This window comes from Gymnoscopelus braueri, assembly GCF_963280865.1.
Source record: "Gymnoscopelus braueri genome assembly, chromosome: 22".
Taxonomy (NCBI): domain Eukaryota; kingdom Metazoa; phylum Chordata; class Actinopteri; order Myctophiformes; family Myctophidae; genus Gymnoscopelus; species Gymnoscopelus braueri.
Window position 1 is genome coordinate 13419332 of NC_137624.1, and position 25403 is coordinate 13444734.

A 25403-nucleotide genomic window follows, 5' to 3' on the forward strand; every position below is an offset into this window, starting at 1 on the left:
CTTTTACTTTTGGTACTTTAAGTACATTTTGATACCAATACTTTTGTACTTTTACTTAAGTAAAACATTCGAGTACTTTTTCCACCACTGCAGAGCAGCAGAGTTTTTAAAAGAAATGAAAAGAAAGATAAAGAAAAAAAAACTCAACAGTCCACCATATAAATATTTCCAGCAAATCTAGTTGAAAGCTCCAGCTAGTAACCAATCCACTTGATGAGTTTGTTACCGTCCGCTTGTTTGTATAAACGTCACGCGCGGGGGGGACGAGACAGGCGTTTAACTTTTGACGTTTTGCAAGCTACAAAGAATGTAGCACAGAGAAACTAGACGGATACAATTACAATGTGTCAACACTTCCATTGTAATGAAACTGCAAACAACACACAGTTCAGAGCCGCGCTCTCCCCCCCAACCCCCGCCAGGCATTACAGTTATGTCTTTTTTTCTGTTACAAGCGGCCATGTTCTTCTTTGTAGACTGGCCTCGTGCATGTTGAGAGATGTAAGAGTACAAACAGCGGGAAGGTAAGCCTGTGGCCTTAATCTTTCTCATTTTTATTTCCCTTCTTTAACGCCGGCCATCTGAACAGCTTCCCTAGTCTGTACAATATCAACCCACACCATCATGACATCTGGTTCCACTCAGGCCTATAAAAGGGACTTTAACACCAGGGCAGGAGATTCGAGTCCAACATGTGGTTGGTTACCCGCACCGCCGCCACCACCACTCTCCATCCTGGTCCATGTTCACACGAGGCTCTAACCGCAGGCTGTGACCCGCGCCACATATACCCAGTATACTATATACCGGACCAGTGGGACCACTGGCCCGGTCTGCCAGCAGTGGTTCTCAAACTTTTTCATGTCAAGGACCCTCAAAATGATGTTTTTTTTTGGCTGCAGACCCCCCGTCTCAAAAAGATATTTTGTGCCAGAATTTTTCAAAAATAGCAGATCTACAAGCTCATAGCAGATACAAGCTCATAGCACGGCACCGAGTGCCGTGCTATGAGCTTGTATGTCTACTATTTTTGAATAGCCAAAGTATAAAGTGGTTAAAATTATTGTGACGCCATATTGACTAGTTTTGCTGGGGACCCCCTGGTACCCCCCCCCCCCCCCCCCAAGGACCCCCTGGGGTCCCCCCCTGCACTTTGAGAACCAATGCAGTAGCCGGCATGCAAAAGGTTACACTATGTCAGTGTTTCCCAAACAATGGGTCGCGACGCATTTCGCAAGTAAATGTCTCTTCTTCTTACTGTACGTTTCCCTATTCTTACAGTTCTTTTAAAATATTTTCAAACATAAAAAAAGGAAAATAACATCTGAAATGTTCCAAAACAAATCTAACATAGCAGAAATAACAGAATACAATCACAAAAATTCGATACATTTAAGCATCATGACAGGCTTAAAGGGATAGTTCACCCCTAAAAGGATTTTTTTCCTATTGATTAACCACCCCATGGAGACTTGAATTCATGGATTCTTTTTGTTTTTTGTCGCATTCCTAAGCCAATAATTTGATGACCGGCAGCAGTTCCGGTAGGAGACACAAAGAGTCTCCTTTGTGTCTCCTACCGGAACCGCTGGTCTCCATGGGGTGACTAATCGAAAGGAAAAAAAGTATTGTTTTGGGTGAACTATCCCTTTAAGTGGTGAATTCATACTGTATGTTTGACATAGGGAGACACCAAATGTATCTTTTGGGTTTCGTGCTGAAAAGGTTTGGGAACCAGCCCCTGCCTGCACTATGCTATAAGGTGTCTAATGGGCTCCAGAGTGCCGCTCACGTCCTTTAGCCGAACGCCGAGGCAGGCGAGGAGGATCACGTTTCATTGGAAGCAGATGTCAGGTTATAGATCTGCCGTTATATTGGTGATGACATCATGGGCTCAACCTGCTGGCAAAGTGCGAGTGGATCGCCGCCATGTCTGCCGCGGCGGAGCTTTTGATCCGGTTATAGGTAGAGGCTTGATGATGTGACACGCAAGTGTTAATGAAACGCACCGAGATGGACGGAAATGATGGCAATTCTCATGCACTGCTAAATCTAAAAGCTTTACCTCATGGACCTATACCTGTGGATTATATCGGTGAAAGTTACCTTTTGTGGACTATGTGTATGGTTGAACCTGACACGCACTCATACTCTGCACCTTAATCTCATGTACAACGCGCGGATATTCTTCATGCAGCTTAATGTCTATATCATGAACAGTATATATCAGCTGCTGCTCATGCACCTTATGTCTATAACCTCATGTACATACATACTGTATGGATGGATATGCTATGTGTAAATATGTAGATAAATTTTTGTTTTGTTAACTTGCTTCTTTCTTGTTTTCCCCCTAAACCTGCGGTGTGACAATACAGATGATTCTGAAAATCAGTGTTACTTTAAATCCGAGAGTTTACAAATGCACACATTTGTACACTCTCACGGTGCTTGCACACCGGGAGTGTGACAAATAAACAATCGTGAATACTACAGCCCAAACTATACATTTGGTGATGCCTAATTCATACAGGTTGATGCTTTTATTTGCGGCAAACATTTGATAAAATAATTACATCACTTTATCACCTCGTTATTTTCACATTGTCTGGGTGTCCTCGTGTCAAAACACTGAACAGCATTTCAAATTAATCACACGGAATAAACGCTCCCAGTGTATAAGGAGCTTCAGAGTTAAACACGAAACATACACAGTTAAATCCTCAGTGTGAATTTGTCCACATCCCTCCCCTTTCTCAGATATACATTTATGGCATCATTTTGTGCAGCAATCTGTCATCGACACATTTTCTTTTGTCATTGCAACATACAGTATAGCTCTACAGCTGTGCTAAGGCTACACTTCTCACATTTCAGTCAGTCTACAGTGCTGCACGAAGCATGCCCAAAGTCGCTCAACCACTTCAAACCTATACGTAGATGACCAAGGTCCCCCCAGAGCTCAATACGTGATCTGTCCCTTTTTTCCTCTACACCAAATCTCTTTGCCAAAAATAAGCAGGTCTACAAGCTTAAAACCTGTTGCAAAGTGACGCGATGTGAGCTCGTAGACGTGCTAGAAACCATAACCCCCCTAGCAGTGTTGCCAGATTCTAGGAGAGAAACAAGCAACCAGGTCTAGGAAAACCAGCCCAAAAGAAGCGACTATGGGCCACATGAGCACTTTAACATATACATCAGCTATTTGAAAATAGCCGATCTACAAGCTCACAACGCGTTGTGATATTTTCAAATAAAATCTTGCGGGGAAATTATAATAAGCAGATCTGGCAACCCTCCCCCCTAGCGCCACTCTTTGTGTAATTAAGTTTGACAAAAAGGTCAAATAGCTAGTAGGTGAGACTGACTAATGGATCTCTCCCAGAGCCTCTGGTCTTGCACTGCCAACCAAAGGGCCTGAAGCACCTCGGTCACCTCGGTCACCTCGGTCCTGTCACCACCAGTCAGAGTTGTATTAACACGTTATATCTTAAGGGGAAGGGGTTACTGATGATGATTTCCACTTCCAAAGCCAAGGTCATATACTGCAGGCACAGATCTATGGTGGGTGTGGAGTGTTTTGGAGCTCTCTAGCGTGCAGTTTCACTATGCATGCGACAGAGTGTGTGTGTGTGTGTGTGTGTGTGTGTGTGTGTGTGTGTGTGTGTGTGCGCAACGATATTCTTTTGTAATAGTTCAGTCATATACTGTCGCCCTTCCTTCCCAACAGATGTTGTGCATAGAGAGCTCTTGTGATACGCATCTCATGGGTCAGGGGCTACGGGCAGGTATTCCAGACATGACGAGGAGTCAGATATCAGAGCTACAGCATGGCCTGGCTGAATAAAAGCATCCATGGATGGATGGATGGATGGATGGTGACCAATACATACTGTAGACACTGGACAGAACAACTCAAGGTTATGCATTAACAATTTAATTAAGTTCCTGTGTAGCAGAGATCCTTAATTTGACAAGATAGCCAATCCCACACCTCGCCACTAGTATGAAAAATTAGACTCAAATGGTCTAAATGGACGCAGCCTCTCATTCTTCTCCATTGAAATTATCAGACTCAAGTCCTGAGGGTAGGTTTGGAAATACGCTCCGAGAGTGCTGGAGCGCACCCCAGGTGCTCTCTGGTCTTTCAGAAATTCCGAGCGGTCGGAGAGTCGCAGATTCTCAGAGCGTATTTCTGAATGCACCCCTGGTCTCCAAAAACCCATGTGACAGGAAATGCAATGGCAGTTAGGATCAGCTGCATAGAGCTGTAGTGATGAGCGGTGGTCGAGTCAGGATTTCAGACGCAATTACGCGGGCTGCGGGTGAGCGGGTCAGCCGCTCTCACACGCTAAAAAAAAGAAAAACCCTATTTTGAACAACATGCTTCTTTATTTAGCCCATGACAATGTTGTGCTACTGTAGACATTTAAAGCGACTTTGGGTACTTAAAAGAGCGCTATATAAAACTGAGCTATTATGATGATGATGATCTTTTCTCACTGCGGGTCGCGGGGGGGGTTGAGCCATAGATTTATATATGGGTTCGCGGGGCGGGTTGGGTTCCGGGGAGGGTCATGAAAAAACCTGACCCGCACATCACTATAGAGCTGTATAAGAACTAGAGAACGGACGCCCCCGCCCGCCCCACCTATTCATTTCAATGAAGTTTCTCACCCAGCGCATGAAGCACGCGGAAGTACACTCGTACACTCTTCTTCCGCATTTGACATCAACGTTGGTGTCAAATGAGAAGGCGCACTGGGGCTTCAGACGATAGAAGCTTGCGCAGTATCGTTTTAAATGTGGAAGTCTCGCAATACCCTAGTGATTGGCAGAGCAGGGGAAGGAAAGGCAGATTCCCCCTTTTTGCTCCAGCTGTTGTCAACCCCAGTGATTAGCAGAGCAGGATATGGATAGGCTGATTCCCCCTTTAAAAGCCATGCGTTTCATCTGTCATATGTCCCTGGTTTGTGGTCGAGTTGGTCGCAGGACAACACAATGTCCAACTGAACATTTATTGTCTCTGCTGGCGCCAAGTGAGAGACAAAGCGTTTTTTTTTTCTTCTCTAATGGGACTTTGTTTTTAATGTGTCTTGTCTGTGTGGATGCATTCTGGCTACAATGAGGAGAGCGGTGGCCCCATGTTTTTCAGTTGGTGATTGAGACAAGGAGGCAGGGGTTGACACTTGAGGCTATCCACCTCTTAAGTTGAAGCCCCAATACAGAAAAGTCCTATCCAATTGCATTAAACAATGAGAAACGCATACATGCACGGCTACAGACAGCTTGGGTTATGTTATTTGTCTCCGTCAAGACTTTGTTATAAGAAAAATCCATGTTGTGATGTTATGAGCACATTTCTGTCAAGCTCTTTGCAGCCGTGATTCTTTCCAAAGTCTTCGAGTTCGAGCTCATTTTAAATCACTCAACGCCCTGCGTACCACCTGTTTTAAAATTGCACCTGCACGTAATAATGCCGGATGTGGCATGATTTGTAACGGGCGTAACTTCATAATCTGAGCAGTGACAAGCTGCTGACTGACTCAGAGTGAGTTTATAACAGTGTTCCAGGTAGAACACCAAAAACTTTTGCCCCTCCCCCCCCCCCGGCTCACCCTTCCTCATTCCAAATGTTCACAGGTCTTACCAATGATACTAATTAAGGCTCCGTTCCATTCTGGTCAAACAGAGTCAGGGTGCTGATATTGTGCATGTTGGCTCACTGGAAACACTCTGCTACACCAGTGGGTCTCAAAGTGTGGTCCAGGGACCCTCATGGTTCCAAATGGCCCCTTACGGATGTGTAACTGAGATTTATGGGGGTCCTTGAAATTAAAAAGCTTGAGAACCGTTAATATGATTGGTAAGACCAATGATATGATTGGAAGCAAGGAAGAGGCCCAATTTCTTTCCAATATGGCTGCTGTGCATAGAGCCTATTATGGATTCCCTCTTTGTTCCACCAAAGTTATAGGAAGACCCACCCATGGACCCGCCCTAGCTGTGTCTTGGCTTCCTGGCAGGCATAGTTTTACTGAGGTTCGGGTTAAGGTTAGGCATAGTTTTACTGAGGTTCGGGTTAAGGTTAGGCATAGTTTTACTAAGGTTAAGGTTAGGGTTAAGGTTAGGCATAGTTTTACTAAGGTTAAGGTTAAAATTAAGGTTAGGGTTAGGCATAGTTGCAAAAACTCTTAACACATTGAGTGCCAAAACCGTAATATTACAGTTTTGCAAATACACTCGCGGAGTGGCAAAAAGCCCCAAAAAACGTTAATATACGTTTGTTTTACCTTTTTGTTTATTTTGTTTTTTACCACAAGGGGGGGGCTAGCGCAGCCCTAGAATCACCCATGAACACTCTCTAAGAAGTAAGGGACAGATAGATCACCGTGCCAAAAAATCTCGCTCCCATCCGCTTCCATTCTATCTCCTGGCTAAAAAACTCTGTATCTCCTTAACTTTTTACAGTGGGCTTTTTTATTTAACTACCTGCTAGTCTGTACAGCACTTTGTTTAATGAGTTTTAAAATGTGCTTTATAAATAAATGTGAGTTCACACTAATAAAGACACCCGCTTTTATTTTATTACTAAATGTCCTGGCTGTCTGTGTGGTGTGGGGTGCCTTATACACGTCTTGGGTGGGGTTAAGGGTCTCAGCTAAAACTGACACTAGCTTGCAATTAATGAACGATACCTCTCATTTAATAAACTGTATTTGGAGTCTTAAATGGTGATGTAGTGGCTTAAACAGGATGATTCTGGGCTGGATTTCAAGAGTTATGAGAGATGAGACCGGTGCACATGGAGAGACAATGACTTGCCTTGGCTAAACCAAGTCAAACCAGAGCCAACCACAAGTGAGGCACATAAATCTATTCTACAGGGAGTATTTAAAAAAGAACAATGGAAAATGGATGCTATTCATAAAGCCTCAGTGAAACATATTACCTTTGTGTATACTCTATTCATTAAAGCTGGACAAGGTTCAAATATGCATTAAGTAATTCTTACACAGCCTATAAATTATCTGGGGGAGGGGGCGTTAATTTTATTACATGGCCCACATCTCTTATCTGCAGAAATTGTGTTATTTGAACTCACTTAACACTGAGGATGGGAGTTAAAGGAGTAGTTCACCCAAAAAAATATTTATTTTCTATCAATTACTCACCCCATGAAGTATTGAATTCATGGAGATTCTTTTGTTTTTTGTCGCATTCCTAAGCCAATCATTTGATAACCGGCGGTCTCTCACATTAGCATCTTTCCGCCGGTCATCAAATTATTGGCTCAGGAATGCTACAAAAAACTAAAAAATCTCCACGAATTCAATGCTTCATGAGGTGTGTAATTGATAGAAAACATGTAATTGTTTGGGTGAACTACTCCTTTAAAAAGGTAACACTGATTCTTGAGCGAGCCGGTGATGATGCCAAATTTCCCACCACAGCCAATGAGATTAGAGGACCAGCAGATATGAGGTCACGTAGACCCGCACCATTCATCACAGACGGTCGCTTTTGACAAAAGGGCTCATGAAAATAACTTTCTAGCTTATTCTCACTTAATGTCTGTTTGTTTGGGATAATCTTACATTAGGTCATTTCAACCAACTACCACTCACTGATGCTTTTATTGGGGGGTGGGCGGTCGTTCAGTGTAACAACAGGGTTTACAATGGTCCAGGTGAGCCCAGTTATTTTTCTATTACAGGGCATGAGGGCAATAAAAGTGTTTAATGGGTAACCACCTCACAAGGCTTGATTATATGGCAGCCGCGGAGATTATTATCTCAACATTACATAATCACCAGCCTATTCAATGAAAATCGGCACTTGTTTAAAGAAAGCTTTCACGCTTGGCCTTCCACGGAGGCTCCAGGGACTTCTTCTTCTTCTCAAAACACACAATGAAAACACTGAACAGGGAACGCGGCGGGGCTGGATTCAATCAACACACCCCGGGGTTGTGTCTGCCACTTTAACAGCCTAATCCCCGCCCCTCACTGGGGTCCCTGATGTCACTCAGCTCTGCTGGGGTGCTCCATCATAGGGTTACTGTACATGGAAGCTGCATATATGGCTCTGTGGCGTGGAAAGTAACTAAGTACATTGACTTAAGTACGGTACTTAAGTATAATGTTTTAAGTTTACTTGAGTATTCCCAATTTCCGATGGTTTTACTTATACTCCATTCCATCTCAGAGGCAAATATTGTACTTTTGCTCCACTACAATTATTTGAAAACTTGAGTTACTAGTTACTTTGTAAATACCAATTATTACATTATAAAACATACATTAACCACTTTAGCCCTGTTTTATAGCGAGGCTATTTGAAAATAGCCGATCTACAAGCTCACAACAGTTGTGAGCTTGTTGATCCGCTATCAAACAGATCCGCTATCAAACATTTTAGTACTTTTACTTTTGACACTTTAAGTACATTTTTATACCAATACTTTAGTACTTTTACTCAAGTAAATCTTTAAATTCCGGACTTTTACTTGTAACAGAGTACTTCTACATTGCAGTATCGATACTTTTACTTAAGTAAAACATTTTGAGTACTTTGTCCACCACTGCACAGTGCTGTAGATGACGGTAACCAGGGTTCGACTTGCTGTCCATGAATATGCTTTTCATATCCTCCACTATTGTCATTCATTTTTATGACCAGTGGCAATAATGTTTTATCCGCGCTTCTGGTCAGACTGACTTAAATGCATGCGTTTCCTTTTGAGAAATGTAGACTGTCTGGTATGTCTGATTTATGTTAATAATAGAACAATCTGGGAGAGAAAAAATCCCTCATATAAACATGTCAATTGGAAGAGAACATTCCGGTCCGGCGTGATCGGAAGGAATTTTCATTCTGATTGAGAGGGGTGGTGTGTAAAACCTTTTGATATTCAGATCAACAAGAACATATTATCTGCATGTAAACACTTATTCTGATCGTTTCTCTCTGGGCGGTCGGTCTTTGGTTGGAAAATCAACAGAAAAATAAATAAAAATGCTTTGAGGCATGTAAACGAGGATTACTCTCAATGAATAAGTATTGTCCATGAAAGCGCGGCAAAATGATGTAGTCTATAGCAGTGGTTCTCAAACTTTTTCATGTCAAGGACCCCCAAATTGACACTTATCTTTAGCCCACGGACCCCCATTTGAAAAGATATGCCAGGGACCCCCATAAGAGAAGATTTTTAAGGCTCTAGCAGTGATTCTCAACCATTTTAATTTCAAGGACCCCCAGTTTGACATGAATGTAGGCTACGGGACCCCCATTTAATGGCATTTCTATCTCTGGGACCCCAAAGCATGTCGTAAAATCAATGTTAATTTAACTCTGAGAGTGTACAAATGGAACCAAATGGACCCGTTAGGGTCCATTTGGTTCACACCAAATGACACCAAATGACACCAGAGTCATGTGAGCAACATGACAATGAATCATGTTGTGATCTGAATTAATCAGCTTGGCGCAAGCGGATCAGACACTTTGGATTTAATAGCTAAGCTGTCAATTAATTTTGGTATTAGTTACAACATGTGCTCTATGCAAAAGTAGGACATTCTCGTGCCAATCAGTAAGTCCAAACATTCCCCCGGGTAATGTAACAGTCAGGTAGCCTGTGAATTTGACAATTCCAATATTATATTCTATTTATTCTAAAACAGCTGTGTCCAGAATGATGTTCTGAATATTCAATTGTAATTCCCCTGGGTGATCTAAAGATGTACATATTTGAGCTGTGTTTAGTGTTTGAGGCACCCTCTGGTGGACACATTTGGAAACAGACTGACAGACATAATAGCCTACAGACAGACAGACAGACAGACAGACAGACAGACAGACACTCATTGCAATAGTTTTGCACTCATCACTTCACAAGTTAACTAAATAAATTAATGCAAATAATGTATCCTGCCTCATTATAACCTGTAATGACATACCAAAGTACAGCTTAATAAAGAAGCAAAGAGATGCAAACAAGTCTGGAGTCTATAAGCCCTACGAGCGGCCCCATAGGTCATGCTGCTCCTCCTATAACACCCAAGTAGCAGTAGTAGTAGCACTGTAGTTTTCAAGTTATAATTGTGACTAAAGTTTTGGACATGCAAGTTTCATGGCAATTGGCCGATACATTTTTAGATAACTTGTGGCCTGAAAATCAAATATGCTTATATTATTAAATATGCTTAATTCTTACACAACCGATCATGTTAAATGGGGGGGGGGGGGGGGGGGTGGGGGTTACCATTCTTACATGGCCCCTATCTCTTATCTGCAAAAATCCTGAGTGTTATTTGAACTCCCAGAGTTAAATTAACACTGAGGATGGGACGGTTAAAGTATAACACCGATGATTTTGCAGTGTGCTAATTTTGGGAGTCTTGAGCGAGCCAATGATGACGCCAAATTTCCCACCACAGCCAATGAGATTACAGGACCTACAGTAGCAGACGGGCGATATGAGGTCACAAATCTACCACACCATTCATCACGGTCGCCACATGCAAGTTTCATGGCAATCGGCCAATTACATTTTGAGTCGTGTTCAAAAAGAAATGATCTGGCCTAAAGGCTTTCAGACACACCAGTGACGAATAGACAATATAAAAATGTGAGATACTCGCTGAGCAGGCAATTGTGGCAAATATTTCGCATGAAATGCCTCATTCATACAGGTTGACAATGGTGGAAAAAGTACTCAAATGTTTTACTTAAGTAAAAGTATCAATGCTGCAAAGTAGAAGTACTCTGTTACAAGTAAAAGTCCGGAATTCAAAATTTACTTGAGTAAAAGTACAAAAGTATGGGTATCAAAATGTACTTAAAGTACCAAAAGTAAAAGGACTAAAATGTTTGAGAATAGCAGATCTACAAGCTCACAACGCCTCGTGATACGACGCGTTGTGAACTTGTAGATCGGCTATTTTCAAATAGCCGGTATAAAATAGGACCGCAAGTGGTTAATGTATGTCTTAAAGTTTTCAAATAATTGTACTGGAGTAAAAGTGCAATATTTGCCTCTGAGATGTAGTGGAGTAGAAGTAAAAGTATAGACAATTGGAAATACTCCAGTGAAGTAAAGGTACCTCAGAATTGTACTTTAAGTACAGTACTGGAGTAAACGTACTTAGTTACTTTACGACCACTGCAGGTTGATGCTTTTATTCGCAGTGCGCAAGCTCTGAAAAATCAACCTTGTTCAAGAGTAAAAATTACATTGTTTATAGTCTCTGCTATTTGCATTGCCTATTTTTGCTAGAGGGGGGGGGGGGCATGGGGTCACCAACATCAATCAGTATTAGATTCCTCCTGCAGTCTGCCTGTTATACATTACATAATATGTAATATATTACGTTGACATTTTGGCCTGAGGGTGGCACAAAAAGGGAAGGGTCACACTAGGTGACTGGGTTTTAGATTGGTGAGTGAGCCGTCTTCTTCAAAAGATACTAAATAGGTGGCGTTATGTAATGCTATGCATAACTCCTTTCAATCTGTTCAGTTGCTCTCTGAATGGACTCTATGCCGAGTAAAAAATAGTCTCTTAAATGCCCAATAAATAAATGCTGGCCACTAATAGAAGCACTGGAATCCTATTGCGTCATTGTGGCAAGTGCTTACCGCACCCCCATAAGAACATTGAAGAGAAGTAAAGAAAAGAAAAGGGGGAAAAAGAAAGGGAAAGAAAGAAAGAAAGAAGGAAGAGGGGGGACATTAAGTGGGTTGATTCTACTTTAAGCATGAGCACATGTTGCTGCAGTGAGAGGAGGGATAAAGTCGAGGCTCACATTGACTACAGAGCCTTTGATCCCATGAGAACAAGTTGACAAAAACTGACTGAGGCTATTCAGTATAATATACCAGTAGAACAGAGACTCCCAACCTGGTGGGCCGTGGGGGTATTGCAAGTGGGCTCCCAAATAATTGACAAAACAATTATGATTGCAATGATAACATAATAATCCTGAGTGATAATTGGAATCTAATAGTGTAATAAATTGACCTACATTTACATTTCTTACAGCCTCTGAGTTAAATGAACTACCATGACTTTGCTGAGGGATGAACGATGTATGGCATGATTCACCACTGATAAGAATCCAATACACAGCCTACACAGTGACACAGCATTGTCTGCAGGTGCTGTTTAGTGATGCAAAGCTTCAGTAGTTTAGTCCGACCATAAAGTATATATCATAACTCATTAACATCACATTAAAGCTCAAATCCGTAGGTTTTATGTCATCCCCAGACGGAGAGAGAGGTAATTGCAACTCAGGATTCAAATAGGGGTCTCCCGTATGGAACACCAAACATCTAGCCCATACCACTACACCGCGCCCCGGGGAGATATTGGGCTTATGAGCTTAGGGCAGGGCAACTTGTCAACAAGTCCTACCCGACACCAGGGTCTACAGTACATTTCTTAATGAAATAGTATGGAGGAAAGGTACTATGTGTGAGATGATATAAATGAAACTGGTTGTTGTAAGAATTGAACGAGCTAAAACCTTTTGAACAAAAAATATACAGTTTTCATGTACTATCGCTTATTAACATTGAACAGCACCTGTGCCTTCCTTCTATTCTATTTTATTTTATTATTATATAAGATGATGTTTGGCAACATATGTGATGTCTATTGTTTGTCTTTTGTTTTATGTGTTTTGTTCTTGAAACAGGCCACCTCCAACCACCGTAGGTATAAAGTTATATTGAATTACCATACTCTACCACACAGATTGATTAAGTCACGTTTTATTCATTAAAAGAAAGTTCCGGATTGCAGTTTTAGCTACACATGAACATAATGCCATATAAAAACAACTTCAACATACTATAGGAACCTTGTAAAAATATGACACAGGTGTTTTGATTAAACACACGATATCTAAAGTAGCCCTTTGTCAGAATGAGTAGAGCTCATTTATTTAAGAGGGACGGACAGTGACCCATGAGTGAGACACCCACTGTTAGATATGAGGGTTCACATGGTATGACCCAGTACCTGCTATGGCAGATATTAGTGATCTACCTTTTTGTCTCTTTCAATACAGTAGACCAGTGGTTCTCAAACCTTTTCATGTCAAGGACCCACCAAAATGATATGCATTTGGCCACGGACCACCCATCTCAAAATATTTTGCCCCCGAGGCAAAGATTTGCGTTACAAATGTTGGCTTTAAAACATATATATTCAAAGATTCGCACAAATTTTCATTTTTTTTTAAATAACCAAAGTATTAAACGTTTAGTGGTTAACATTATTGTGATGCTATATTAACACATTTTGCTGTGGACCCCCCCCAAGGACCCCACTTTGAGAACTAATGCAGTAGGCTACTAGTCCTACATGGGTAGTGCCTGTCACTAAGGTTTAGTTGTGTCTGGAGTTGTTGATGTTGGGTAAGACCAGCTGACACAGAAAATCTCTCTCACATACAGTAACAGGTCTGGTATATTTCATAGCATAATTTACTTTCACGAAGGCATCGGTGTCAGCCAATAATAGTAGTTTTACACCATCAAAAGTGATCAGTAGCCAGGAAAACAATCCACCTGACAATGTTGGCTGATACAGCGTTGATACAGTGATGATTGCGCTCATATTTCTGTGGATCTGGAAATGTTCATGACGTGATGTAGCGTATATGCACCAGACTGTACTAAATACAGTAGGCTACAGTCAAAAATAATTTCACCGCATAATCTGAATAATGTGTCACTGATTGCCACTTTCTATGAATTGCTTTCAACAGTGGTTCTCAAAATGGGGTCTGTTTCAGTTTAATCAGTTTGTTTCAGTTTTAATCAGTTTAACCACTTTAAACCTATATACATCGGCTATTTAATCTACAAGCCAGAGACGCATTGTGAGGTTGTAGATCTGCTATTTTCAGCAAAAACTAATTGAGAAAATGTGGGGGGCGGGGGGGATTGCATCTTTTTGAAACATTTTAACAACACAAATCTTGAATGGGGTTCCCTAGCTGGATAAAAAAATATTGTCTGATCATCAGACAATATGATCACCCCCCATCAGGGGTCCATGCTCAAATAGCTGCTTTGGGGGTCTTTGCATGAAAAAGTTTGAAAACCACTGGCTTAGGTTTGTAGCATTCTTTTTTTGCATTGCAGTAGGCTACAGCTTACAACTGAATACAAAAGTGTAAAGAGCCTTCACAGATCGCATGTATAGCCTACTCTTGTCATCATTCTTACCTGAGGGCAACACACCGGACCCCGACTCCATCCATGCTTCATCCACTGAGGCAGAGCTCATCCTCATCCTCATCAGCCCCAGGAGGAACACTGTCCAGCTGATCGTCCAGCGTAGCATCGTCTTCACTGCTGCAGTTAACCTCTAATCAATTAAATGACCAATGAATGAACCATCAACAGCTTTAATAGGCAACGATCAAGCATTGGCTTTAGAAGGTCCTGTCCTGGTATATAACGTTACACCGACAACATCCAAAACATGTGTTTTGGAGAGTCCCTCAATCTCTAAAAAAAAAAATGCTCTAAAGTTTGTAAACAATTAAAAGTAAGCCTATGGTATCCGACCCGTGGAACGGTAGCCTGCTGCAGCTACAGATGATTGTTTACTGACTGACTGATCGCTCCTTTAACTTGTCATCCTATAGTCCTGTCTGTATCCAATCAGAGCAGTGAGGACCTCAGCAGTCTGCAGCCAGTGGAACAGCTCCTCTCATCCACCCAGCATGTGGAGCCGGACAGAAAGATTACTACACGCCCTTTTCATAACGTTTTAGCTCGAGACCCAAAAGAGAAATCTGATGTCTCACTGCTGTGACCCAAACTAGTGAAAATAGCCGATCTGCAAGCTCACGAGTCACGACACGTACGTCGCGACGCGACATGTTTGCATAGTAAACTGATGACCAAAATAAAATAAAAATGCAAACATGTAGATCTGCTATTTTCACTACTTCTTAAAAGTTTTTTTCCCCCCTCTAATATCAATTATTTGCTATGGAATTATTTTTTTAAAAAACGTTCGAATTTAACTTATGGAAATGTTTTGAAAATCTTTAGAGCAAAATGTTAAATAAAGTGTAGGAAACAAAAAATAAAGGGGTATTTACTCGTGACCCATAAAAATTGGTCCGCGGCCCACACATGGGTCCCGACCCACTGTTTGGGAAACAGTGCACTACACCAATGAAACGCGCAGAAGGGGCAAATCACCCCTCAAGGCATGAAACGCCCGCATGGTCTCTCAACGTGTGCATTCTTCAGGTACGGGTAAAGCCTACATTCCCAATCCGTAGATGCCTACAACAGTGTCGCTTGAATTTATCTTCAAGCTAAACAATCCTTAATCCTATCTACTGTAGTAATTAGTAATTCTAATTACTGTAATAGTATGACCTTCCCTGGTATCTTGCTTGTTTTCCAACCAGCACACAACCCACCATTAGAGTGTCCTTCTTGCACTTTAAAGCAGTGGAGTGTTATTGGTAATTTCCCCTGTTTGAAGTTGTGCTCAATCCCTCGTCCCAAAATAGCAACTGATTTAATTTTACCCAACGTGGTATTACACTAACCAGCCAATAGATGGCGCTCATGCGCCATAGGAACATGTGCTCTAACCTGTAATAAATACATGCTGGCTTAAGACCATTATAGACACCCCAGTAACATTGTTTAATCTCTTTGTTACACACTGGTATTGTAAAACTATATGTTAACTATCCAGTTTATGTTGACTGGCACTCTACTGCTGCCAGGTAGTTTTGTAGTTGTGTGTGTTTAGCAGTAAGAATCAGACATTTGTCAAATGGTTTATCATTTTGCACTTCATTTTGTTTTCTGAAGAATATATGTTTATAAATGTATTATATTTTGGGTTGAATTATCGAGTTGAATTTCTGTTGGACAAATATTATTTTGACATTAAAAACCTGAAAGAAATTTTTATTGCAGATGATATTTTTGTTATGCTCAGTAATAAATACATGCTGGCTTGAGTAAAGACACCAGTAACGTGTTGCGTTTCTCATTGATCCACAGTGCATTCTAGCCTGTGTGTCACTTGCTGCTACCCCAGATAACCCTCTGGTCTTGGGCCGGTAACACATTGGTGGGGCACGGACGTCCTGAAAGTGGACTGGACGGGTCCTTCATTTTAAAATTGTTTACAATTAAAAGCAGAGTGATCCAGTGCTTCTGTTCCCATCTTTTCCCATCTACTGTAAGTGACGCTGCTTTATTTACATGTAAATAGTTGTTTCAGTCAGTCAGACGTTAGTTTTGGTGCTATTGATCGATTGTATACTAGGATATATTCCTTGTACTCTAGACACACTTCTCTAGACCACAGTCACACACCCTGACAGTGTTTCAAGAGGGTAACACTAACACCATCATAACACCACACCCCTATGTTTTTTAAAGTTTTGATTTGAGTGGGTTTTGATTAGATTTTTTGTTAAATGTCAAAACAAACCCATATTTTCATGGTTTTTGATGACATGGTATAGTATGATATTGTCACAGTTTTTGACGGTAAATATAATATGTTTACATAGTTCTTCACTATTTATGTTTTTTGACAACATGGTATACTATGTATGTTGACTATGTTGAGTAGTATGACATGAGTTTTTCATGATGTAATAAAGACATTAAATGGAAGTGGTTGGATTAAATTTAAGTCAAACTGGCAAAATGCTCTCTAAAATGTGTACAAAACAAAATGCAGGTCATAACTAGGGGCTCAGCATATTATGCCAAGAGAGTACAGTCGTATTTTCTCAACGTAACTTATTTCAGCTAATCAGAGAGAAGCTACATACAGTATGGGTGTAATACTACACTCATTGAAATACCGAAAATATAATAATACTGAAAATATATAGGGCTGGATTTCAAGGCCTCATAGTCTAGTGATTATTTTCTCAAGGAAAGCATTGTCTGTACTCACAGTTCTTTTGAAAGCTTTACAAAGCTGCTGCAACCAGTTTCCCCATCCAGATGAGTGGTGTGCCCACCTGTCTGTATGCACCTGGATCCTCTGGTAGGCAGTGACAAGTCACGTGCTACACACAGCAGCCATATTGGAAAGAAATTGGGCCTTCCCTACTTCCTTCACAGGTGTTACCCAATGATACTAATGAAGGCTCTGTTCCATTCTGGTCAAACAGAGTCAGGTTGCGCCTGGCCCCTTACATGGCCCCTTACAGGTGTGTAACTCTGAGTGTACAAATGGAACCAAATGGACTTGTAAGGGTCCATTTGGTTCCATTTGTACACTCTCAGAATTATGGAGGTCCTTGAAATTAAGTTTTGAGAACCACTGTGCTACAATGCAACTCTTTATTATGCAAATCTTCATTAGTACCATTGGTAACACCTTTGAAGGAAGTAAGGAAGGGGACAAAAGTTTTTCCAATATGGATGCTGTGCATAGAGCTCTATAAAGCACAACACTATTAAACATCCTATTGTTTAACTATAAATGTCCACGTCATTACAGTTCTCAGTGTCCATACTCACTCGGAAACTTGGCGAAATGTCTCACTCCAGTTGCCACAGCTCACCTTATAGTTATTGTCAGCTGGTTATGGTAGGAATACGGACTGAAAACCCAGCTCCAGACACACTAACTAACTATACCGTTTTTAACAGGGTTATATGCTGATATACTGGCTCATAATCTGGTGACATTTACCAAAACATTATTCAGCCCTTGAATGTCTGTTTTCACCTGTTTATCTCACTCTCACAGACGGTCTCCCTTTTTTAGTCCGATCCCCTCTCGCCTGACCCTGTCAATGTGATGTGATCTGTGTCAAAACAAAAACAAACCTTTAACCATGATTTGATTCTCGCCAACAGACAGAAAGTGTAATCCTTGCCTCACCTCCAGACCTCCTCCTTTGTTTACATCCTCTCCTGTTGTTCCTCCCTTTGTCTCGTTGCTGATGAAAAAGTTTTTACTTTTTGTTTGCAGAGTATAACTTGAACAGTCAAGGGTTACTTAGCATTCTCGGTTTGCACTATACTTGTGTGTAATAATCACCTTACAAACAACTCCCCTATGGACAAGTGGAAGTTTTTTAGGAGGTTTTCAACATGTGATTCCAATTTGTGCATGTCCATGCAAAGTTTGATGCCAATGGAGAGAGAGAGAGAGGCGAGAGAGGAGAGAGAGAGAGAGAGAGAGAGAGAGAGAGAGAGACACACACACACACACACACACACACACAGGGTTGGAAACATAATCTCCACTTTCCGGCCTGTCGGGATAATTACTTTTGATACCAAGTAATAATTAAGAAATCTCATTACTTTTTAAATGAATAAGTAAAGAGTAACACTATACCAAAATTCCATTTTGGCCAACCGAAATGGAATTTGAATGGAAAAGGGTCAACATATTGTATTTCCGTAAATCATATCTCTTTATTCAAGGACTTATTCATATTCATACAAAATGTAATGGTGCAGTAGAAATGGCTGTGGAATTGACAGTCAAGTAACAGAGCAGGCAGCAAGGAATTCAGCCACTTCCAGAGCCTCCTCTCTTGAGAGAGAAACTTCCACGTTGGTGCTTCGACAAACGGTTTCAAAATGTTATTCAAGTGCACTGTTCTTGTCTTTACCTGAACCAGATACATTGCGTGTATAGATGATAATAAAATACAACCGGAAAACAGATCGTATAAATCATGAACTGTGCGAAGATGTGTCAAACACATTCCTTTTTTGTTTTCTTTTGTACACATGCATTATTTTTTTTTACTTTTTTGTTATAACATGCAAACATGACATGTCCAGGGAATAGTCACAGTAAAAATCGATGGGAGAAGGTAGAGACAAAAATGGCGCGACTTCAAATTTGGCACCCTATTCAAGTAGGGTTTATAGGTGGGATGTAAGGGATCAAAATACAGTGTCTGTTTTCAATTGTATGAACTCGCACAGATCTGTCCTCCAATTAAAATGTACTGGGACAATAGAGACTATGGGACATCTAACAGTATCACTCTATAATGGTACTTTTTGCCAAGAACATAGGGCTATGCCGACAATGTAGCTATAGACCTTATTGCTTCAAATTCTAAAGTGTTATCATTTAGACCATCCATCAAATAGATTGCACAATATATGAATACTAGGAAGTAAAAAATAAAAATAAAATGTGAATTCTGATTAAATACACAAACTAATAAATAGACAGACCTGGGGAAATGATTCCTAAGTGTGTTTTAGTTTTCCCTATACGTTCTGGATGGGTGGGTTGGCACATTTTAACAGACATGATAAAGTTGAATGGCTATACTTGACTGACACTACACAGTACAATCCTCGTTAATTTAACTCTGAGAGTGTGAAAAACTGAGCCAAATGGACCCGTCCATTTCTTTGTTTACAGTGTACCTTATTGTCCTTATGCAGTCTAGTACTCCAAGTGCATTAAACAAACAAACAATTATTTGCAAATACAATTCGATCCAGGTATAAAGAACACACAGTTACACATTTTTCCATCTGGGTTAGAAGTCATGCACACTTGCCAACCTGAAAATGCTCCATTTCACATTATAGGCTACTAATTTTTAGACCACTGTGCCTTGATGTGTCTTTCCGTCAACTGTACATAATACAATGCGTTAAAAATGTACACGTCCTCATACTACATAAATGATGTCAAATTTGGTCACGATCATGCTAAAGCCTGATTCTGGAGTTTCCAGAGGGTAAAGCTACGGGGCAGATGAAGTGTTGTCTTGTTGCATATAGCCCTACTTTAAGTCAACAGTCAACGGCAACAACAACTCTTTATTTTAGGTGTGAATACACAAACGGTATCCTAAATACAAACCTTCATACAACACCTAAATGGCATAATTCATTTCCCTATACTTCCATATACTGTGAAATAGCAGTATATGCATGAAGGAGGCAAGTATTGTTTTGGACGTTATAGTCAAAGATACAAGATTGTTGGTGTCAAATTTAGCCATGTTGACAGGAACTACAAATGGCACTTTTCCCCCCTCTTCAACCTCCGCGCCTACCACGTCACTCTGCCAGTATTTGTGAAAGACGAAGGCAGACGCTTACCATACACCCTTAAGCAAAAGTACACACACGCACACACACGCGCACACACACACAAATTGACAAGTTCAAGACCCTGGCATGCACTACACTGCTCACTTGGTATCTGTGACTCTGACTTACCTACCACAATTTCCATTACAAAAATGTCTCTTTTTTTGCATTCTGCCCCTTATAGACTTGAGGGCTTCGTTCGATTCAACCTTTTCACCTATTTACAGCCATATGAACTGTATATTGATCTGTACGTTGAATCACTTTACAGGTATGTCAGGTACTGTCAGGTATGTGTATATCTCTTGGACGACAATTTGCCACTTAGATACGAGTACGTCCTGTCCTGTCCAAAACCAACGATAATACACCTTGAAAGAGAGGCACTTAGTATTCAGCCACATGACGTCAGAAAGCATTGATCTAACCCTTGTATGCGCTCTGAATACGGTCATTTACATCGGTTACAATTTACAAAAAATACACATGAACATCATGAAAATATAGTAAAACTACTGCCGTCCCATTCTAAATCACCTAAAATGACTTCAGTTTGTCCTGTCACTCGCTGTGTTTAGCATGAGAGAACAGCAGCAGTTAGTGATATCTACATAAACATCTATTTATATCCATTCCATTCAGAACTGGTGAAAACCATGAGAACCGTGGTTCCGCTTTAGAAAGTGTTGATTCGAAAATATTTGATGGAGAGAGGATCATAATTTGGCAGTAGTGCATTTGTCATCATCCATTAGGTGACCAACAGCAGCAAGAATGAGCAAAACCATTTGACACGATCAGAAATAAACAGGTTGGACACGGAGGGAGGGTTTGACACACAGTTCACAGTCTTTATCCGACCCCCACTTGAAGTGAGGAGGAGATTTTGGCTTTGTTGCTGCTAAAGCAATCATTTCACTGGCAGAGGAAACATATTCACAGGGTGTTCACATGTGCTCTGTATTCTGCACATACATGTACTGTACCATCAAAATAAACTCAAATTTCAGTGCAAGAAAGGGGGTAGAAAAAGGTCATCTTTATCCATAGAGTCGTTTGTATAAAAAGGAGAATATAACACTACAAAACTGGAATGTTTTTTTTCTTTTTTCCCCTCTTTTTTTCCCCCCACTTGCCAACGCTACGCAGTGTCAGATTAACTCTTCCTGTAATGTCACTATTGGCAGCCTATCGGCATACCTTTTAGCACAATGGCATCAGATTCTCAAGCTAGCAACGTGACACGTCGCGACGCTAAGTATAAACGAGTCTTAACACTGTACAACGCTGATCACGCGGCCTTTCCACAGATCACACAGGGCGCATTTAGCCACGTTTTAGCACCAGTCTTCCTCCTCCTGCTCCCTGAGACTCCCAGTTCCTCTGGCGCCGGACGCGGACGCGGCGCTCACCCCCAGGGTGAAGTGGTACCCGTTCGGCACCCCGCCGGCCCGCGCGCCCTGTGCGCTCGGCGGCGCCGCCGCGGTAGGAGAGGCGGCCGCGTGCGAGGCGGCGGAGGACGCCGCGGCAGAGACGGCGGCGGTCCTGGGCGAACGTCGTCCCGCCCCGTGGTGGGTGCTGACCGCGTCCTGGAAGTCCTCCGCGTCCTCGAGGAGGACGCTCCGCTGAGGGCCGTCCTGCGGTTGGGGGCTCGGGTTGGGCTCGGAGCCGATGAAGGTGACCGGCATCGGGGACTCGTTGTGGCCCCTGAGAAGGCGGTTGTGCTCGGAGAGGCCGCTGCGGCTGAGGCGAGACTGGTTCCCTACCAAGGTCAGTGTTGCCAGATTCTGTGAGAGAAACAAGCAACCAGGTCAAGGAAAACCAGCCCAAAAGAAGCGACTATGGGCCACATGAGCACTTTTAACATATACATCAGCTATTTGAAAATAGCAGATATACAAGCTCACAACGCGTCGCGATGCGACGCGTTGTGAACTTGTAGATCGGCTATTTTCAAATAAAATCTTGCGAGGAAATTATAATAAGCAGATCTGGCAACCCTGACCGTGGTGGTGGTGGTGGTGGTGGGGACAGCGGACTGCACCGGGGATGAGTTGGCAGTCTTGTAGGCCACGGCTGGGCGAGGGGTGAGGGGGGTCTGGGGCAGTTGCCTCCGACAGCGACCAGGTGTGCCGGAGCTGGTGGTGGTGAGCACCATGGGGTTACCTTTAACCATACTGACCCCCTGCTGAGAAAAACACAAACATATAGTGATGATGAGTGACTACTACTCTGCAAAGTTCTTTAGTTATAATTGAACTCTGAGAATGTAAAACTGGACCCGTAAATGTACATTTTTCACACCCTCGAACCGCAGTCTCCCCGGTGGTACTCTATACTTTCACTCATTATGCTCTTCATTAAAATTTTCACTTTGTTTTTGTGATTGCACTTTGATTTTATGGCGATAAACTTAGGGCCATACAAATAAACGTTGAGTTGAGTTCTGGAATTCTAAGAGGGCTTAAGGTCCTTGCACACTGGTGCGTCTTTTCGTTGCGTTTTTTTTACAACAATGAAAAAAATTGAAAAAACAATGAAAAAAAAAAAAACGCAACGAAAAGACGCACCAGTGTGCAAGGACCTTTATGGCGTTGCCATTCACATTTAAATACAGCATATCTGTGCCCTCTGAAACCCTTATGATTAAATCTGTTTAATCCCAGGGAATCCCTGCCACCCTCTAGTTTTCACAAGAACCCTATGTAACCCGAAGCACTAGGCAAAAAAAAAGAAGAAAAATCACACACAATCTTCCCACAATCGCTAAGAAAATAACCGACAGTTGCAGAGCGCGCAAACGGAGCACGATTCCTCACATGTCTGAGGAATCCAGAGTCCTGGCCTTCTCCCGGGGAGGTGGATCGACTGGGGCCGGCCGACTTGGCGTGGCACTGCTCCGCGCTGCCGTAGCGCTCGCACGAGTAGAAGCGCTGCTTCTCTCCCGCGGACGAGTGGTGTCTCCTCTCGTGCGATCGGCCACGGCTCCGCTCTCTCGCTCGCTCCCTCGACAGGCCTTCTTCATCAGCTGACGGATCCGTCAGCAAACCTGGGGGAAAGATTAGCCCATTAAAAACCGGGAACGCATCTCTGTCATTTTAGATTTCTTTGGCTATATTGAAAAATAGCAGATCTACAAGCTCGTAGCGCGGCACCGAGTGCCGCGCTACGAGCTTGTAGATCTGCTATTTTTGAAAAATGTTGAAAATGTGTGCAAATCTTTGAATATATATATTTTTAAAGTGATCATTTGTAACTCAAATCTTTGCTTCTGGAGGTCTCTGGAACAAAATATTTTACAAACGTTCGCTTAAAAAAGATATATTCAAAGATTTGCACACATTTTTCACGGAAAAAATAAATAGCAGACCTGTAAGCTCATAGCGCGGCACTCTGTGCCAAAGAAATTGAAAAAATGACACAGATGCGTTCCCGGTTTTAATGAGTTAACGAGGGCAATTCAACCGGTTCAACTCAATACGGCCAGAGCGACCGTATTGAGTTGAACCGGTTGAATTGCCGTTTGGGGAAATTAATTTCCCTATACTTCCATATACTGTGAAATAGCAGATATGCATGAAGGAGGCAAGTATTGTTTTGGACATTATAGTCAAAGATACAAGATTGTTGGTGTCAAATTTAGCCATGTTGACAGGAACTACAAATGGCACTTTTCCCCCCTCTTCAACCTCCGTGTCTACCACGTCACTCTGCCAGTATTTTTGAAAGACGAAGGCAGACACTTACCATACACCCTTAAGCAAAAGTACACACACACACGCGCGCGCGCGCACGGTTTGAGCCACGGCTCAGTGTCGGCTCAGTTAGTGTCCAAGTGTAATTGAACAAAAGACACTGAACGGCTAATTGCTCCCGAATGAGCAGGTTGGTGCCTTGCATGGTTTCCTCCGCTGTGAATGGGTGAATGTAATAATGCGCATTGTGAAGCGCTTTGGATAAAAGCGCTATATATATACAGCAAATGCACCATTTTAATACATTAACCCCCCCACACACACACCACATCTCTTCACCAAAAATAGCAGATCTGCAAGCGTTGTGAGCTTGTAGATCTGCTGTTTTCGCCGAATGTTCGCCCCAGCATGCTGTATTGGGGGAAGCCGGGAAGGACTTGTTTTTATACTCTGCAGGAGTTATGTGGAATTGGTTACCTGCAAGCCTGAAGTCAATCAGCCACGCTAACAGAAAATAACTTCAAGAGGTTATTATTTTTTACTCCACTGCAATTATTTGAAAACTTAACACACATTAACCAATTGAGCCCTGTTTTACACTTTGTCTATTCGAAAATTGCATATCGACAAGCTCACAATGCGCCACATTGCGACACATTGTGAGCTTGTAGATCAGTTATTTTCGAAAGATTTTGACACATTTTTAAAACTTGAAATAATTTGTGAAATTAGTAAGTTAAAAAAATCTGAATACTTCTTCCACACTGTGCTCAATACAGTACAGTACAGTACAGTACAGTACAGTACAGTACAGTACAGTACAGTACAGTACAGTACAGTACAGTACCATAAAAGAAAGCACTGCGTTCATCATATTATTCAAGGCTGGAGAAACAGAAAACATACCTATATTCAGATTAACACTAACAGAGACACCTCACTTCATTACATCACTCTCTTCGTGTTTTCCTCTCCTCTCTCTCCTAGCGCTCTTCGTTTCAGAGCGGGGGGGGGGGGGGGTCTGCTGAAGGTTCTGCTGTGCTGCTACGACGCACACATAAATCCCCCGGCTAAAGTCTGTCCGTGGGGGCCTTTCATCTGGCCAATAAAGCCCAGCTGCTGCCCTCTCCAGCCTTAAGTAAAAAAACACGTCGCCATCAGCCGTCACTGTCTAATGGCTCTAGCAGATGACCCAGAATGCTACACTGCGATGAATGATCATCTTAAACAGGGAATTCATTTAATCATCCATTCTGTGTTGAAGCCTTACTAACAGTATATGTATATCTTGCACAGGGAAATTCCAGCGTGAACAATCTACACCCGTTGTTCTTTTTCACGTCAAGGACCCCCAAATTGATCATTATTTGGCCACGGACCCCCCACCTGAAAACATGCTGTGCCAGGGACCCCCAGAGGCAAAGATTTGTGTTAAAAATTGTTCACTAATGTTCAATATCTTTGAAAAATAGCAGATCTACAAGCTCACGCTGTGGTCCCCAGCAAAATGTGTTAATATAGCATCACAACCACTTTAACCTTTTATACTTTGGCTATTCAAAAATAGCAGATATACAAGCTCACAGTGCGGCACCGAGC

General features: G+C 42.0%; 2 protein-coding genes across 10 annotated transcripts in view; both read right to left on the reverse strand.

The window, feature by feature from the left end:
- LOC308078855 (uncharacterized protein) overlaps window positions 1–14362 on the reverse strand; it is a gene marked incomplete at its 5' end in the record, with an annotated part of 216942 nt that extends 202580 nt beyond the window's left edge. Inside the window, one exon of the mRNA XM_080420199.1 lies at window positions 14245–14362. Coding sequence (XP_080276325.1) covers window positions 14245–14362 — 118 coding nt within the window. The remainder of the gene's footprint in view (window positions 1–14244) is intronic.
- A 6463-nt stretch (window positions 14363–20825) lies between these two features.
- Window positions 20826–25403, reverse strand: part of cacna1bb (calcium channel, voltage-dependent, N type, alpha 1B subunit, b) — a 234243-nt gene continuing 229665 nt past the window's right edge. For 8 of the 9 annotated variants that reach the window (XM_080419994.1, XM_080419990.1, XM_080419993.1 and 5 more), the window contains 3 exons: window positions 22929–23158; window positions 22115–22297; window positions 20826–21896 (listed from right to left, as the gene is read on the reverse strand). In XM_080419994.1, the coding sequence (XP_080276120.1) occupies window positions 21447–21896; window positions 22115–22297; window positions 22929–23158 (863 nt within the window). In that variant the 3' untranslated portion in view covers window positions 20826–21446. The remainder of the gene's footprint in view (window positions 21897–22114; window positions 22298–22928; window positions 23159–25403) is intronic. The other variant, XM_080419991.1, reaches the window with a different exon arrangement.